General features: G+C 60.1%; 2 protein-coding genes across 3 annotated transcripts; one reads left to right on the top strand and one right to left on the bottom strand.

Moving 5' to 3' along the window:
* Nucleotides 1–12: 12 nt before the first annotated feature.
* Nucleotides 13–10,975, top strand: LRRC47 (leucine rich repeat containing 47). Its single transcript, XM_072819945.1, has 7 exons — nt 13–656; nt 5,652–6,110; nt 7,118–7,234; nt 7,833–7,948; nt 8,491–8,593; nt 8,930–9,019; nt 9,163–10,975. The coding sequence occupies exons 1-7, from the start codon at nt 21–23 to the stop codon at nt 9,409–9,411; spliced, it is 1,770 nt and encodes a 589-aa protein (XP_072676046.1). The 5' UTR covers nt 13–20; the 3' UTR covers nt 9,412–10,975.
* Nucleotides 10,976–12,815: 1,840 nt separating this feature from the next.
* Nucleotides 12,816–15,922, bottom strand: SMIM1 (small integral membrane protein 1 (Vel blood group)). Of its 2 annotated transcripts, none has more exons than XM_072819947.1 (4): nt 15,809–15,922; nt 15,475–15,608; nt 13,817–13,936; nt 12,816–13,591 (listed from the first exon to the last, which is right to left on the bottom strand). In XM_072819947.1, the coding sequence occupies exons 3-4, from the start codon at nt 13,924–13,926 to the stop codon at nt 13,465–13,467; spliced, it is 237 nt and encodes a 78-aa protein (XP_072676048.1). In that variant the 5' UTR covers nt 13,927–13,936; nt 15,475–15,608; nt 15,809–15,922; the 3' UTR covers nt 12,816–13,464. The 2 variants fall into 2 exon arrangements, with proteins under 2 accessions (XP_072676048.1, XP_072676049.1); XM_072819948.1 differs by having other exon boundaries at nt 13,817–14,105; nt 15,809–15,857.
* Nucleotides 15,923–16,192: the final 270 nt, after the last annotated feature.

Genomic DNA, 16,192 nt, shown 5'->3' on the forward strand with positions numbered 1-16,192 from the left:
GCGGCGGCGGCGGCGGCGCGATGGCGGCGGCGGCGGCGGCGGCGGCGGCGGCCCCCGCGCCCGAGGCCTGGCCGGAGCTGGAGCTGGCGGAGCGCGAGCGGCGGCGGGAGCTGTTGCTGACGGGGCCGGGGCTGGAGCAGCGGGTGCGCGAGGCGGGCGGGCGGCTGCCGCCGCGGCTCTTCACGCTGCCGCTGCTGCACTACCTGGAGGTGAGCGGCTGCGGGAGCCTGCGGGAGCCGGGCCCGGGGCTGGCGCAGGGCCTCCCGCAGCTGCACAGCCTCGTGCTGCGGCGCAACGCGCTGGGGCCCGGCCTGAGCCCCGAGCTCGGCCCGCTGCCCGCGCTGCGCGTGCTCGACCTGTCGGGCAACGCGCTGGAGGCGCTGCCGCCGGGCCAGGGCCTGGGCCCCGCCGAGCCGCCGGGGCTCCCGCAGCTGCAGAGCCTCAACCTCAGCGGCAACCGGCTGCGCGAGCTGCCGGCCGACCTGCCGCGCTGCGCCCCGCGCCTGCAGACGCTCAACCTCACGGGCAACCGCCTCGACTCCTTCCCCGCCGCGCTCTTCCGGCCCGGGGCGCTGCCGCTGCTTAGCGAACTGGCGGCCGCCGACAACTGCCTGCGGGAGCTCAGCCCCGACGTCGCGCACCTGACCTCGCTCAAGGTCGGCGGCGGGGGCGGGGCGGGCCTCCGGGGGGGGGCGGGGGCGGGGCGGCCCCGGGGCGGAGAGGCCCGCGGCGGGCGGGGAAGCTGTCCGCCCCCGTCACCCCGACGACTGCCTCACCGAGGCTGGAAGGGGTTGCCCGGAGCCCACGACAAATACTTCGTGTCTTCCTCTAGACTGCACTGTGTGGGAGCCGCTTGCTTACTCTCCCCGGGTCCCCAGCGGGATGCTCTGCGGGGGCAGGTGCCCACTGAGTCCGAGTAGGAGTGGGGAGGATGGGAATCGCGCGGCCAGACCCACACCCCGTCGGGGGCGCCGCCTGTCCACCACCGTCTCCCCTGCGTCCTCCCATCTCATCCTTAAAAAGGCAGACTCGTATTTCTTCTTCCTCCTACTTTTCAACCTTTTTATGCAGACTCTTTAAGCAATAAAATGTGTGGACGGTTGAGGGACTGTTGTATTTCCAGCAGAAATTACGCTTAGGATATAATCAACTGATCTTACAAATACGTGTCTGTACAGACCTAAGTGTGCAAGCAGCTGTGTGCGTGGATGTGCATGCGTGTGTGTGTCCGTAGTTAGGAGGAGTGGACGAGGCCGCTCAGCAGACTGACGCCTGCTTGGTGGCAGGACGGGGCTGTCGGGGTGACTGCCAGGGCACTGGGGTCACCGGGGCCTGAGGCCTGCCTTTGTGGCTGAGGTGCGACACCTTGTACAGGCAGCACTGTTGACCCCATCTTCAGGTGTGTCGGACCTCTTGGCTTTCCGGAGGACCGATGTACCAGATACAGGGCTCAGTACAGGTCTTGAGAGCGCAGACTCGGTTCTTCTCTTCAGATCTAGAATGTCTTACCCGAGTTTAAGTTTGTTTTACATGTTCTGCACCACGTGCGCAGCACGCAGCACGTGTAAAGGCATGGGTGACGTGGCCTTCTTTGTGTCCCGACACCATCGTTCAGGAAACGTCTCCTCTGCGACCTCCCTCACCTTCTCCGTCCTGGCTGCCAGCTCCAGGCTTCCATCAGATCTCTTCCACGTGAAGAGGCCTGTCTGTGTTGCGCAGAGTGTGGTGCCAGACCTACTTGGAATCCCTTTTGGATTTAGGTGTCCTCAGGGGGCCTTTCTAAAATGATGCCCCTGTGAGGAGCAGTAGGTACTAGAACCGTGCAAGCAGCGTTGCTACACACGTGCTGGGGCTTTGTGTCCTGCCTGGTGCTGTGGGGAGGCAGCTGGTGTGGGGAAAATGAGCTCCAAGGTAGAAGCACGGGTTTCCTCTGTTCCGTGGCAGGACTGCCGGTGTCCTTGGCCATGGGAGACTTGTGGGGACGGCCACAGTGCCATGAACAGGGAGTTGGTGGCACTGAGAGGGCCAACTGTGACTAGAGGACCATGTCCGAAACCTTGTGGCTGAAAACAGCAACAGTTGTGTGTGGCTGATGGTTCTCCACCCCGGGCTGGCCCAGCTGAGCCCTCACTGTGCTTGCCCGGTCATGAGTGAGCATTCAGCTGGCGGTGAGCTTGGGTTGGGTTCAGCTGGAACGTTGTGATGGCTGCTCTCTCCACGACGTGCTGGCACCTCTCTCTGCCCAGCAGGCTAATCCACTTCTTTACGTGGCAGCTCAGGGCTCCTGAGAGCTCGACTGCCGGAGGACTCCTCAAGGGGAAGGCTTGGAACTAGCACCCCACTAATTAAATGAGTGAAGCCCGGTCCACATTCTTGGGGAGGCTTCATGCAGGATGTAAATACCCAGAGGTGTGGTTCCCCAGGAGCGGGAGCCACCTGAGTAGCAGCACACAGGCCTCTGCTTGTCCCCCCCTCACTTCCACAGCAAGGAGACAGGTGCCCCAGTGTGCCCTCCCCCAAGAATCTGCTCCAGGCCGTGGCCCCAGACCCTGCCACTGTGAAGGCCTGACCCTCTCCCCTCTCTGGCCACAGGTGACACAGGACTAGGAGACGGCTGTGTACTCTCCAAGCTGAACCTCACCAACTGGTTAACTGCCTGCCCTGAGCCCGGTTACGGAGTTTTCCTGGTGTCTGGCCCTTCAGCTTAGCTCCCCACAAGAGACCTCGGAGCATTTAGAAGGGTTTCTCCCGGGGGCCGTGTCCTTCCATTGGGTTTCTGTCACCTGTGGGGCTCAGCTGCCAAGGCCGTGGTACACCACGTCACTCCTGCCTGTCACAGGTGACTGACTGGGCTCTGTCCAGCCATCTGGGGCTGATAGATATCCCCAGGGTCTCCTCTCACCCCTGCTGGTCCCTGCACCCATTTGGGCTATCCGTGCCACTCATGGGTGAGAGTCCCCTGTGGTCAGGCTTCACAGAGACTTTATACTTCAAATGCAACACCTCTGTCCAGCACCCAAAAACACTGAAGTTTAGAAGCCCTTCTTCCGTCTTTGTGTCTTCCTCAGTGGCTGCAGAGGCAGCAGGCCACTTGGTGCCTGGGTGGGGGTCTGGGTCCCCTCGGGCCCTGCACCCCCACTGGAATAAAGATAGTCCTAGCACAGCCTGGAGGTGGCGTGTTTGTCTCAGATTCACAAGGCCAGGGTTGTAAGACCCCTTCCGCGGCAGCGTGGCCCTGCAGCAGTGATGGTTGATGGTCCAGTCCAGGTCACAGATGTTCATGCGACCTGCAGGAAGGGAGTAAATGGGTGTCTACATGTGTCGGTTCTGGGTGACGGGTTCTGGGGCACCCTTCCATGTGCAGTTACCCTTCAGGGGTTAGCACACACAATCCAAACTCAGCCTCGTGGTCAGAGACCTGCCCTCCTGCATGAGTGCAGCTCCTCAGTGACGTTGCCTGTTATCTCAGGGCCTCTCCTGAGGCTCCTCTATTCCGTTAGCATTCCTCTTCTAGACAGAAACCCAACTGAGTCTGCTGTTCTGGGTGCACAGTGCCAACCAACCATAGGTTTGTACGGGAGCAGCGCGTACCCTGATCTGCAGGTGACCACGTTTTTATAGGACCCCCAACTTCTAGAACTCCAATCTGCTACCGCCTCCTTACTGCTCTGAAATGTCCATAATTTGCTCATTGTTGCCCCTAAAAGAAGCCTCTGCTCCCAGGATGCTCGCACTGTCGGCCACTGTGGTGGGGGTGGGCAGCCGGTCAGGCACAGCCCCCAGCCGCCTCCTTCCAGCCTCCTCCTCCCTGGTTCTTCCTCTGCTCCCTGCACATTGCATCCACCTGGCCTGCCTGTTTCGTGCAGCAGTGAGGGCTACCCCAGTGTGGAGTTCTCAAGCCTCCAAGGTCCTTTGGTCAATGTGGCAGACCAAAGCTGGTGTGTGCAGGTGTGGCGCCATACAGGCTACCCCAAACCTGACCTCAAAACACCAGCTGCTGGCTGTCATTCACAAGCCTCCAGATGGTGGGGACCTGGAAGGGCCATGATAACACTCCACCTACCCCACCCTCCCAATCCCGCTTGAGTGGAAAGGCCCGGTGAGGCACGAGATGGCCATAGCCCCTTAGGCCGCTCAGTCCCCCGAGGTAACTGAGACAGAAGGCCAGGTCTGGCTTACTTGCTTCTCTTCTTTGTCCCGGGTCCCAAGTGCGAGATGGAAGCCTGTTCTAGTTGCTCCCTCCCTCCCGAGGCTCTGGCGTAGCCTTCGGAGGCTCCTCAGTGACACCTCTTCTGCGTTCTGGTTGCCCAGCTTCTCAGCAGCCTGGCTCCTTGAGCCACAGGATAGCTTCACTCATGACTGGGGTCTGACTTGTCCTCTCTAGCAGCCAAAGCACACAGCGTCTTCTGGATCATCAGAGCCCCTCCCCTCTTCCCAGAAGTTTGTGATAAAATCCATCACCCGTTTTGTTGGGGCCGTTACATCCCAGTCAGGACCAGGCCTGGTCACCAGCCTAGCCCACCAAATGTGAGCGCTTGACCTGTGTGTGTGTTGGGGGGGAGGGGGTGCCAACTGGCGTTGCTTTGACCAGGTATCATTCACACAGGCCCCCTCTGCTCCAGAGCTCTCCCCAAGCCACTGCCCCTTGCTCCCATTTTCCAAACACCACTCCCCTGTGCTCATTCCAGCTAACCAGATAACAGGCTTTCTTCTAGGCTGCCATACTGAAGCTCTAAGACCTGTCTGGTCTTAGCTGTGCCCAGCAAAGCCAGTCCAGAGTTTCCCATTGGCCCAGCAGGAGAACAAGAAAGAGGCCCAGTGCTGTCTGGGCCAAGACTGCTACTAGCACGGTTGTGCTGGGAAGACAGGAGGCAGAGCCTGACCTTTTGGGGGGGGGGGGGTGGCTGTCCTCTTCAGCACAGCTCCAGAAGGGGAAGCAGAAGACCTGCCCCAGACCCACCTCCTGTCCTGCCCAGCCCTGGAAGAGGTGACCCCACAAAGTGGCTGTTTGGATGATTTCCATCAATCATCTCAGCGATACTAATGCCAGCCATGCCCTTTTTTCAAAGCCCCCGTCCTGACGGCAGGTTATTTTGCATGAGCCATAGGGTTTCATCTGCCTCTTTATGGTGCAGACAGCAGAGGCACTACGCCCTCTCCTGGGTCAGGAGGAGGATCAAGCATCCAGGCCAGCGTCACAGCCAGTTTGCCAGTTTGCGTGCAGATGGAGTTGAGTGCTGTGCATTCTGCTGCTGCGGCTTCATATTTCAATGACTTGTTACCCACCCTGTGTTCTTCGTTTTTAGTTCATTTAGTTAAAAAAAAAAATCTCAACATCATCTTGTGGGGAACTTGTTTCTCATCTCAAGTACTTATCTGTTCATAACTACACATTCCCCTTGTCCTGTGCTCCTTCCTCTGTCACCTTTGTCTGTTGGGATAGTTGTCACCACAAGGAAACTTGCAGGGAGCAGAAAGAGGAAGACTAGTGTTCCGTGGGGGATTGTTGGCAGCCATTGCCCTTGGGTGCAGGGTCGTGGTAGTGGGGGTCAGTCTGCTCGCAGAGCTGGAGACAGCTCGGGTGGGGTGGAGTGGGGTGGGGCTGCGCAACCCACAGCTGTGTGACCACAGGCCCTCTGTCTCCCTCCCAGACGCTGGACCTCTCCAACAACCAGCTCAGTGAGGTCCCGGCAGAGCTGGCTGACTGCCCCAAGCTCAAGGAGGTCAACTTCCGGGGAAACAAGCTGACAGACCGGCGGCTGGAGAAGATGGTGCACGGCTGCCAGACCAAGTCCATCCTGGAGTACCTGCGCAGCGGAGGCCGGGGTGGTGGACGGGGCAAGGGCAGGACAGACGGTCCTGAGAAGGAAGAGGCCCGCAGGAGACGGCGTGAGAGGCGGAGGAGGGAGAGTGGTGAGGGCGAGGAGGAGGAGGTGGGCAGCACCAGCAGGCTGCTGCTCCGCGTCCTGCATGTGTCTGAGAACCCCACCCCGCTGACTGTGCACGTCAACGCCGCAGTCAAGGATGTCCGGCCATTCATTGTGGGGGCTGTCGTGAGAGGCATGGACCTGCAGGCTGGGAATGCGCTCAGACGGTTCCTCACCTCCCAGGTGGGTGTTTGCGGCCCAGGGCGGGGGGGTGGGGTGAGCAGAGTGAGGGACCGCTGGTTCACTGTCCCACTGCCCACTGCCCCTCCACACCTGGGATGTGGGAGGCCAAGCAGGACCTGGCTCCAGTGCAGGTGGGGGTGGTGCCAGCGCACGTGTACCCAGTGTGGGTGAGACCTGGGCCTCAGTCCCGGGGCTGCCCATGGGGGTGGGCACCCCTGCAGTCCTGCCTTGTTTCTGACGTCAGCTTTGTTCCACGAGAGACCAGTGTTTCCCAAGTTGCTGACGTCTTGGGGCATTTTCTGGTTTCCGTAATGAATTAGTTTCTGACAAGGCAGTATTAACATTGCCAGCTCCTGCCAGCTGCTGTCCTATGACTTCAGTTTCTTGTGGATCTTAGTTCAACGAATCCTGATTCATTTTTCTGTGCAGTCTGCCCGCCTTTTTTTTTTTTTTTTAAGATTTTATTTACTCATTCATGAGAGACACAGAGAGAGAGGCAGAGACACAGGCAGAGGGAGAAGCAGGCTCCCTGCAGGGAGCCCGACATGGGACTCGATCCAGGGTCTCCAGGGTCACACCCTGGGCTGAAGGCAGCGCTAAATTGCTGAGCCACAGGGGCTGCCCAGTCTGTCCGCTTTTAAAGTAGAAGCCACATCGTTGATGTTTAAAAACCCACCAGTGTGCCCCTGTGGGGACAACGCTGCTTCAGGAAGCAAAGCGCACTCCCAGCCAGGAGTGCTGAATACACTCAAACGTCAGTGTTTTTGAAGAAAAACATGCAGGGGAGATTTTTCTTTTTAAGTCCTGCTTTTGTTTATTCGGTCATAAATTTTAGTTCAGGAAGGGTTCTTTGAAGTCTCAGATCTTCTGTTAGAGAAAGAAATTCTGTCCCTGAACAGATAAGAGAGTTTTCCAGTGGCAGTTCCACAAGATGCATTTTGGGCAGGGGAGGTCGAGGGGGCAGGGTGCGGTGCTTGGGCATGAGCTCCCCAGGTCTCACGTTGCAGACAAAGCTCCACGAGGACATCTGTGAGAAGAGAACAGCGGCCACCATCGCAACCCACGACCTCCGGGCCGTGCGTGGGCCCCTGGTCTACACCGCCCGCCCGCCGCAGGACCTCAAGGTGATGCTGCATGCCCCTCCCTCCCTTCGTACCTGTTCTTTTTGCATTCTTCAGCAATATGCACATGCTGGGGGTGGTGCGCACTCTCTGAGGCAGCATCTGATGCTGTCCCTGACAAGTACATCAGGTCAAAAGCCGGTTGTGTTCACGGTTCATTTGAAAGTAAATTCGTCAGAGAAGGTGCTGATTTGGAAGTGGTTTTCTTCATTTGCTCCCGTTTCACCAAACACTGGTTTATGTCCCAATTGCAAAACCCCTCACTGGAGTTGACGAGCCTGGTTTGTCGAAGTCCCGCCACGGTCTGTTACTCCCTGTGGCCATCGTGTGGAATGCCTGGCTTGACCAGCACTAGCTGCTGGGCCATCCAGGGGCCACAGGCCTGGGAGCCACCGTTGCCCATGGCGGGTTGAAGGTTAGTCAGTTCCCAGAGGACTGGTGTGTGTGGCAGTCAGGACCCTGAGGGGCCTCTGGGGGCCTCCTGTGCTCACACCACTGTCACAGGGATTGGGGGGGGACGCCATGTTGGTGGCCAGATGAGCAGTGGACCAGCATGTCCTGGCTGCAGCCCTAACGGAAACTTGTTTCCATTACCCCCTAGATCGTCCCCTTGGGGCGCAAAGAAGTCAAGGCCAAGGACCTGGTGCGGCAGTTGCAGCTAGAGGCTGAGGAGCATAGGAAGCAGAAGAAAAGACAGAACGTCTCAGGCCTCCACAGGTCGGGGGCCTCCTCTCTGGCTGCTGCACTCACCCCACAGCGGGAGGCCTGCCTACCAGCCTCCGTTTACCCACAGGCTGCCATAACTTGAAAACATTTCCCTATCAGTGTTTGAAACATCTCCCAGACTGTATTCCCTGTGCTGTCAGGGAGTCTCAGGTGGAATAAAAGGAACTGAGCCACACGGGCTTTCTCTTGGTGGAGCCGGGGCTCAGAAACTGCTTTGGGGAGAACAGGCTTTCTAGGCACATAGGCCCTTCATCGGGAGGGACAGTTGTCCCTCTGCCCACACCATGTGCACGGGGGGGGCAGTGTGGTCACCCTGATGACAGGAAAGCCGTCAGGGCCACAGCGTTTTGTCCCCATCACCAGTGGCTCAGGTGGGGTTCAGGTGCCCTGCCACGCTGCCAGGCCCACATAAGCACAGGCTTTAGCACATCTTGCCGAGCTCATGGACATGCCCTTATCTCCCACCCATTTGTACTGTTAACCCATAGGCCTATCTTCCCATAGTTAGGCCTCTCCTGTTTCTTCCCGCACAGGTATCTGCACTTACTGGATGGGAAGGAGAATTACCCCTGCCTCGTGGATGCTGATGGTGACGTGATTTCTTTCCCACCGATAACCAACAGCGAGAAGACAAAGGTAGGGCAGAGCCTATGCATGTCCCTGTGTCTGGGGCTGTTCCACCTGCTGAGTGAACACAGCATCTACTCCATTATGACATACATCTTGTCCGCATGCCTGAGGTGCAGTCCCCGAGCCCTTGTTTGTGGCTCACAGGCTCCCAGTCTCCGGAGTTCCCGTTCCTGTCATATGCGGTGCTGTACCATGTGTCACTGCATGTGCATTCCAGCCTCTGCCTCATTTGGGGAAGGGGACAGTCTTGGTTTGCAGGGCACCGTTTTATAGGTTTCTCCTCAGAACACTTGTTGATGTTTTCAATAATTTTATTCTTCTCTGAAACCCTCTTTCTTTAAGATTAAGAAAACAACTTCTGATCTGTTTTTGGAAGTAACAAGTGCTACAAGTCTACAGACCTGTAAAGAGATAATGGATGCCCTCGTGCTGGTGAGTCAGCCTCCACCTCTCGCCCAGTCAGTGCTCCGGCCATGCGGGACGGACACGCCCCCCCCCCCCCCCCCCCCCGCTGCCCCTTGCAGGCTGCCTTTGTCTTCCCCAGTTGCCCCTAAAACCATATTGTTCATTTGCAGAAAATGGCAGAAATCAACAAGTACACTCTAGAAAATAAAGAGGACGGATCCCTTTCAGATCCTGAAGCTGATGCAGTTTCTGGACCACCTCTGGGTCCCAGCACAAGCCCAAGTGCCGAAAAGGACGGCAGTGCCCCGCTGGTGGTGGAGCAGGTCCGGGTGCTGGATGAGGACGGGCACCTGAGAGTGGTGTACCCCTCCAAGACGGACTTGGGCTGTGCTGCTCCCCACGTGACCGTGATCCGCTGAGCCCCGGGCGGCATGTCCGCCACTGCCACGCGTGTCCTCAGCCGTGCCTCTTGTTGGTGACATCAAGTTACTTGTTACATTTTCACCCCGGTGGTTCTCAAGGTGCACGCGTTGGCTCTTTGATCGTCCAGACAGTTCTCTCCCGTTGCAGTGACACCACATTATCCTGGGCTTGAATCATTTTCCCTTTCCAGCACCAAATTGATTACTAACGCTTTACGAAATTATTCAAATATCGGAATTAACTGTTGAAAACGTTCTGAGATGATGTGGATATAGCAAATACCTCTATTCAGGGGAAAAAACACTAATTGGTTTGGATAGTCAGCTGTACCCTGGGAAGCTAAAGAACACACATTTCGCTGAGCTGTACCATTACTTTTCTACAATACGGCATCTTTTAAAACCACACCACACCATTGGTACAGCCTACAGATGTGGAGTGACGTCATGTTCCTTCCTTGCCGCAAATCGTCATCTTTTTATGAAAAGAATATTTTTTAGGTGACTTTAAAATTGGTGAAAGCATTTTTTTTTCCCTTAATATTACGGTTGGATATGTTAGGGGTAGAGCCACAGCATCCCCTCCTTGGGCCTCAGGGGAAGAGCGGGGCTGTGCTCGTGTACACTGGCACCGTGGGGAGGAGCAGACAACAGAACACGCAGCTCAGGCCAAGCCCATGGTTCCCTGTTGCAGAACGGGCTTCCACACACAAGCCAGACTGTTCTGTCAGCATCTGGCTAAAGGACAGATGGGCAGGGGCTGTGGGAGGCCAAGTTTGGAGCTGGTGACCACAAAGCGGGTGCCAGGTGAACGGTTCTTGAGCATTTTGTGTTTTAGGTTACTTCCGGTTTTGAATGTCTCGGACAAGCTGTGTATCCGTCTGTGCGAGTCTGCACGTGCTTGCGTACAGGCACCGGCCAGCCAGCCACTCAGGTGGTTTTTACGGACTCACAGACTTTTTATTTAACGTCTCCGTCTGTGTCACTTTCTGTGACCTGCGAAAGTCAGGCTGTGTGTTCTGTGGATTTGGGGAGCATTTGCAAGCGGCCACTGAACCCACGCTTTTAGCCATTGAAACCAGACATATGGAGGCTCACTGACAAAGGCACATGGTTCTCCCAGAGCTCAGCCCACCCGCTCTGTAGGACACTGCACGGCTGCCTTGAGACCCCAATCTCGCTCTCTGGACATCCCCAGGCCTTCCCCTCCGTCCCTGAAGGCGGTGGCTGGGCTGAAGTACGTGAACCAGATGGTGGCTTTTCCTCGTTCTGTTAACCACAACCCTACTGAACATCTGGCTGGTGCCTCTGGCTTGTCCTCTCATGAGCCCCGCGCACTCGGTGCTGGCTGCTGTGGGTGCTGTGGCTGGAGCTACGTCCTGTTACCTGTCACCCTGTAGCCTGACGGCTCAACCCTGTGTTGAACCCTGTGTGAAGTGCACAGATGTGTTGAACTTACCTTGGGAAACCAGACCTCCTTGGTCTCTGCTGCCAGCCATCCCTTTGACAAACCCTGACATTCTTGCCGGCCTGACCTTCTAATAAAAGTCATTTCATAACATTTCCACTCCTCCCTGGTGAATCCCCTCCTGCCATTATTTCAGGGTAGTCTATGGGAAAGCAAAGGACCCGAACGAACCCTCTTCCCAACCCAGATCTTGCCGGCAAAAAGCAAGAGGCACTGAACTATCACACAGGCTGGGCCCAGAGAGGCTGCTGGACCCTCCAGGCCTGGTGCGAGAGGTGGATCCCCTCCCAGAGACACCTGCCCCTAGCAGGTCTCATTCCTGAGTCTTCTGTGGGAAGGGAGGCTGCCCCACATCTCAGCAGGGGCCGTCCCACTTCCAGGCTGGCCAGGGCCTGGGGGCCACATCTGGTGGAGGCAGCTCACAAGGAGGTGGTGTGTACCCCCAGGGCCTCTGCCCACAGCCTCCCCACACAGGCTGAGCTGCTGGCAGAGCCCACGGATGGGGACAAGGCACATCCACGACGACTGGGCTGGTGCAGCCAACTCCATCCGGACGCTGGCTGGGCATCGGCGCGCCAGAGCCTGAAGGCCAGACCCAGATCCCCTTGTCTGCTGTTACCATGGGACATGCTGTTCCCATGCTGTTCCTCCCTGCCCCAACCCAGGCAGGATGGGTGGGTGAGGGCCTGCAGGGATTATTGAGCAGTGCTGTACTGAGCCAAAGGGTCTCTGAGGACACCACATGCCCTCCTCAGGCTGGCTGCCCACCCCCCACCCCCCCCAGCTCCCCAGAGTGCACCTGCATGGGCCACACGTGCTGGCTGCACCAGCCCCCCTCTCCCTCTGCCTCTTCACCTTGCCTCCGGCCATTCCCATCTGACCTTCCATCAGTGGACTTACTCCATCCTGCCCAGGGGCTGCTCAGGGACTGTGACTCTGAAGCCCGTGAGGCATTCTGGAAGTCAGGGAGGCCAGAATAGCCTGAGAGAGAAGTGGTGTGCAGGCAGCAGCCAGGGGCCCTCTTTTCTGCGCAGCGCCCTGGCCCGGCTCTTGGCAGAGGCCGCACCCAGTCTTGATGAGGCCCAGGCCCTGCACCTCAGTAGACGCCAACGTCCTAGAGTCCGTGGAGGCCCCCCACCCAGCACCCGCCCTGTGTTGGCTCCAGCAGGGCACCAAGCTAAGGCCGGCCAAAGGTGGGTCGGCCGGCACCCCTCCCTCCTGGAGGATGGCCACTCGGGGTTAGGAGGTCTTTTTGGAGACAGGCACTGAGACCCAGAGACTAGGGCTAGCCGGGCCAAACCCTCTGCCAATGCCCCTTAACTGGCTTCCCCCGTCCCCACCCCATAGCAGACCCTAACCCAGGACAGGCCCACCAGGTGCCACTCCTGCCCTGTGGACAGAGCGAGGAATCACCTGGGTGGTGCAGCCCTCTCTACCGGGCAGGCCAGCCTTTTGGGGTCTCTCCCCTCCCCTGCCAGCTTGGCCTCTGACACGCAGGTCTGCCACGTGACCTCCGATCCCAGGCCCCATGAGGACAGTGATTGTCCCTCAGCTCCTGCCCTCAGTCCTAGGGGAGAAAGCCCTCTGCTAAGTGTTTCTGGCAAGGGTCTACGGGGCCTGAGATGTGAGCTTGTGATGGGTAGGTGGGGGTGCGCATGCGGCCCAGGAGGGCCTGAAGCCCTGAGCCCGGAGGCCCTGTCCAGGTCAGGGGAGACACGAACAGGTCCCACCACCTGCCAGTCCTCAGGCCTGCCCCCAGGGGCTCCCTTCCCACAAGAGGGCCCAGCCAGGCAGAAACACATTCCAAGGCGCAGAGCCAAGTGGGAGGGAGGACAGGCCCTTCCCAGCAGCCTCCCATGCCCGCCAACTGCCCCACCTTGGGCCTTGCACGGGGCAGGCACCTGGGGGCCCCGTGGAAGAGGCCTCACCCATCTTTCAATCAACAGACTTTTAATGGCTGCCTTGGCACACAGACTCCCTCAGGGCATAGTGGGGGACCAGCTGCCTCGAGGGGGCACCTCAGGAACAACCGTGCCCCCCTTCACTGCAAGGAAGATGTAGTGGTGAGTCCCAGACAGGGCCAAGGTCCCACTCCCCACCCTGCCCAGGATGGGTGGACAGAGGGACACACGCAACCTCTCCCCAGAGTCATCCTTGCAGAAGCCAGAGAACCCAGAAAGGGTAGGGACCCAGCCAGGGCCACGCAGGGAGGACCCCCCACCTGGAGCTGCCAGGCCTAGCCTTCTCAGCAGGGTCTCTAGGGGCCCTGGGTCCAGCCTGGAGTGTCCTGCAGCCCTGGCTCAGGCTGGCCCAAGTCTCCCGGCCATGTGTCCCCCCAGCTGGCTGCCTGTGCCAGGCATGTGCCCATGTGTCCCTGCGGTGGCCAGAGAGTGCTGTCTGCCCCTGGGGTCTGTATGTGTGTCGGGGTTGAGTCTGTGTGTACAGAGAAGAGTCTTGTGTACACGAGGATCCATGTATATGAGGTTCTGTGTATACAGAGGAGGTTCTGGTGTACGGAGTATCCGTCCAAGCCCACATCCCCAAACACAGGCAGGCAGCCCCGGGCGTGCGTGCCGGCGGCCTTATTTGCACTTGTGCACGTAGTAGCCGGTGATATAGCCCAGGATGAAGACGACCCAGAAGAGGGCCAGTCCGCCCAGCACCTTCATGCTGATACCCAGCTTGCCTGAGCACAGCTTCCGGGAGATCCTAGAGAGAGAATCGCCGGCACATGAGCCCCCGGGTGGACCGGGGGCTAGGCTGGAGGGGAGTGGGGCCCAGGGCAGGTGGACCCCGAAGGAGGGAAGACGCACACAGAGGTGCCAGGCCCGGGTTTGCTGGGGGGGGGCTGGGGTGGGGGGACCCCCCAGTACGGAAGCCGCGAGGAGGGACAAGGCGGTGGAGGGCTCCTCCCACGGATCTGGGGGCTCTCACCTCTCCCAGCTCGAGGCCTCCCCTGTGCTGCCCACAGCCGCCACATGGACTGCATCCCGGCTGCCGCCATCCCACCGGCTGTACTGGATGCCGCTGTCCTGGGGCTGCATGCTGCAGGAGCTACAGCGAGAGGCAGAAGGTGTGCTGCGGCACCCACGGGCAGGGACACTGAGGCAGGCGACCTGGCCCCGGTGGGGGCGGCTGGGGCTCCGTGTGGGGTTGCCTGGGGGTGGCAGCAGGGGCGGGACGGGTGCCACAGTGGGCTGGCTCCTCTCCTTGCATCTTCTACCTGGCTTACAAGGGACCAGGATGCCACATGGTCACGCCACTTGCCCCAGGTCACACTGGGAGAGGCAGAGCAGGAATTCCAACCCAGGGAGGCTGCGAGCCCGCCAGCCCTGCCCTCAGGAATGTGAGAGACTGCTTCCAGCTGGCCAGGACACAGACACCAGGGCACTGTGAGTCCCTGACCTGATAACTGACTTCCTTCCCTCCCATTCCTGACAGATAAGGCCCAGAGCTTCTCCAAAGGCTGGGACGGCAAGGGATGGGGCAGTGGCTGGTACGGCCTGTCTGGCTGGTCAGGGAGGCCTGGGGGAGGCAGCCCCTCCCCCCCAGGCCTGCGGGAGAAGCTGCAGCCTGCGGGCACCTGGGTCTGCTGGGAGTCCAGGGGTCTCTCACCTAGGGACCCCCTCCCACAGAATCGTGGAGAGGTTTAAAGGCGCGGTGGGCCACTAAACAGCAAGAGACCAACCCAGAAACTCATGAGACCTGGCAGTTCTTAAACTCCTGCCGTGCCTCCATGTCCGTCTCTTTCCCAGTGTCAGGCCAAGGGAGGCAGGAAGGGAGCTTGGCTCAGAGCCACAAGGCCTGCCTGGCAGGTGGGAGCACCTGCTTTACAGCAGCCACTCAGGTCAGTGGCTGTGCACAGGCCCAAGGGAGGCCGAGCGTCCGCTGGGTGTGGGCTGTGCTTTCCCAGGTATCTGGGAGAGGGGCTCTGGGCCAGCTCTGTTAGGTGTCTACCTAACATGCCCCCTCTGCTGCCTGTGGGCACAATCCCCATCCTGTTCCAGGCTGCAATGTCCCACCCCGAGTAAGACAAGCGTCACACCCTGGCCCCTGCCTTCCCATGTCAGCCCGGTGAGGGCAAAGTGCTGGGGTGTAGCAGGAGCTGGGGCTTTCTTCTTTTCACCAAAGAAATAGTAGCCACCTCTTTCTTCCTGCCCTGGTGCGATGGCGGGAACTGCAGCAGCCACCTTGCAACCCGGATATCCATGCAACACCTGCCCTCATGGTGTTGAGTCTCTAAATCCACACCAATTACCCAGCCCTGGGCTTCTTGGTGAGAAGAGTCAGCCCCCCACCTGTTCAAGCTTGGGTTCCTGTCCCGCACGGCAGAAAGCATTCCCAACTGATGGAGACTAGCTTGCGGCTCTCAGGCCATCCCGGTTGGACAGAGCCACTGGAAACTGGTGAGGGCCCAGCACTGAGCTCCTGAGGGCCTCACTCTCCAGGCCCCCACCGGAGGCTCACAGCCTGTAGCAGGAGCCGGGGCTGCGCTGCCCGGAGACACTCGCCAAGGTGGGGACCCTCGGGGGTGCCACTGGTACCTTAGACTCCCCCGCCCCCAGAGCACCGTCGGGGAGCCCACAACTTACAAAGGGAGAGTCCTGGCGTGGACGCCCAGACTCCAGCACCCAGGAAGGTGGTCGGGTGGTCAGAGCCTGGCCACTGTGGTTTGCCTCCTCCCAGGCCCCAGGTCAAGGTCCGAGGAGTGGCCGATGCCTCCAACCTGAAAAAAATGGCAAAGAAAAGGTGGGGACGGGCGCCCCGGGAGGAGCTGGGGTGTCTCCCCTCACCCCTCCGGCGGCCAGCAGGAGGCGAGCGGACAGCTCCCGCACGTGGCCGGGTCACCCCCCGCCCCCGCCGGCCCCGCGGCTCCGCTCTCCCGGGCGGCGGCTCGCAGGGCAGGGAGGCCGCGGCCAGGCCCACCTCCTCCGTCCGCCCGCCCGGGGAGGCTGCCCCCGGCGCAAGTCCACCGGCCTCTGCCTCCCGCCCTCCGCGCAGCGCAGACGTGTCCCCGGCCGGGGGCGGGGCCTCGGAGGGGCGGGGCCTCGGGGGGCGGGGCCTCGGGGCGGGGCGGCCTCGGGGGCGGGGCCTCGGGGCGGGGCGGCCTGGGGGCGGGGCCTCGGGGCGGGGCGGGGAGGCACCGGGCTCTCGGAGGCGCTGACCCCAGGCCCAGGTGTTCCGGAGGGCGCCGCCGGAGGGCGTGCGTGCTGCAGGGGACAGGGCTGTAGGGGCTGCAGGGGGAGAGGGGCCCCCAGGGGAGGGAGACCTCAGAGGAGTGGGTCTGCAGGGGAGGGGGACACCGGGGCG

The sequence above is a fragment of the Canis lupus genome, chromosome 3 (assembly GCF_048164855.1).
Source record: "Canis lupus baileyi chromosome 3, mCanLup2.hap1, whole genome shotgun sequence".
NCBI classification, from domain to species: Eukaryota; Metazoa; Chordata; class Mammalia; order Carnivora; family Canidae; genus Canis; species Canis lupus.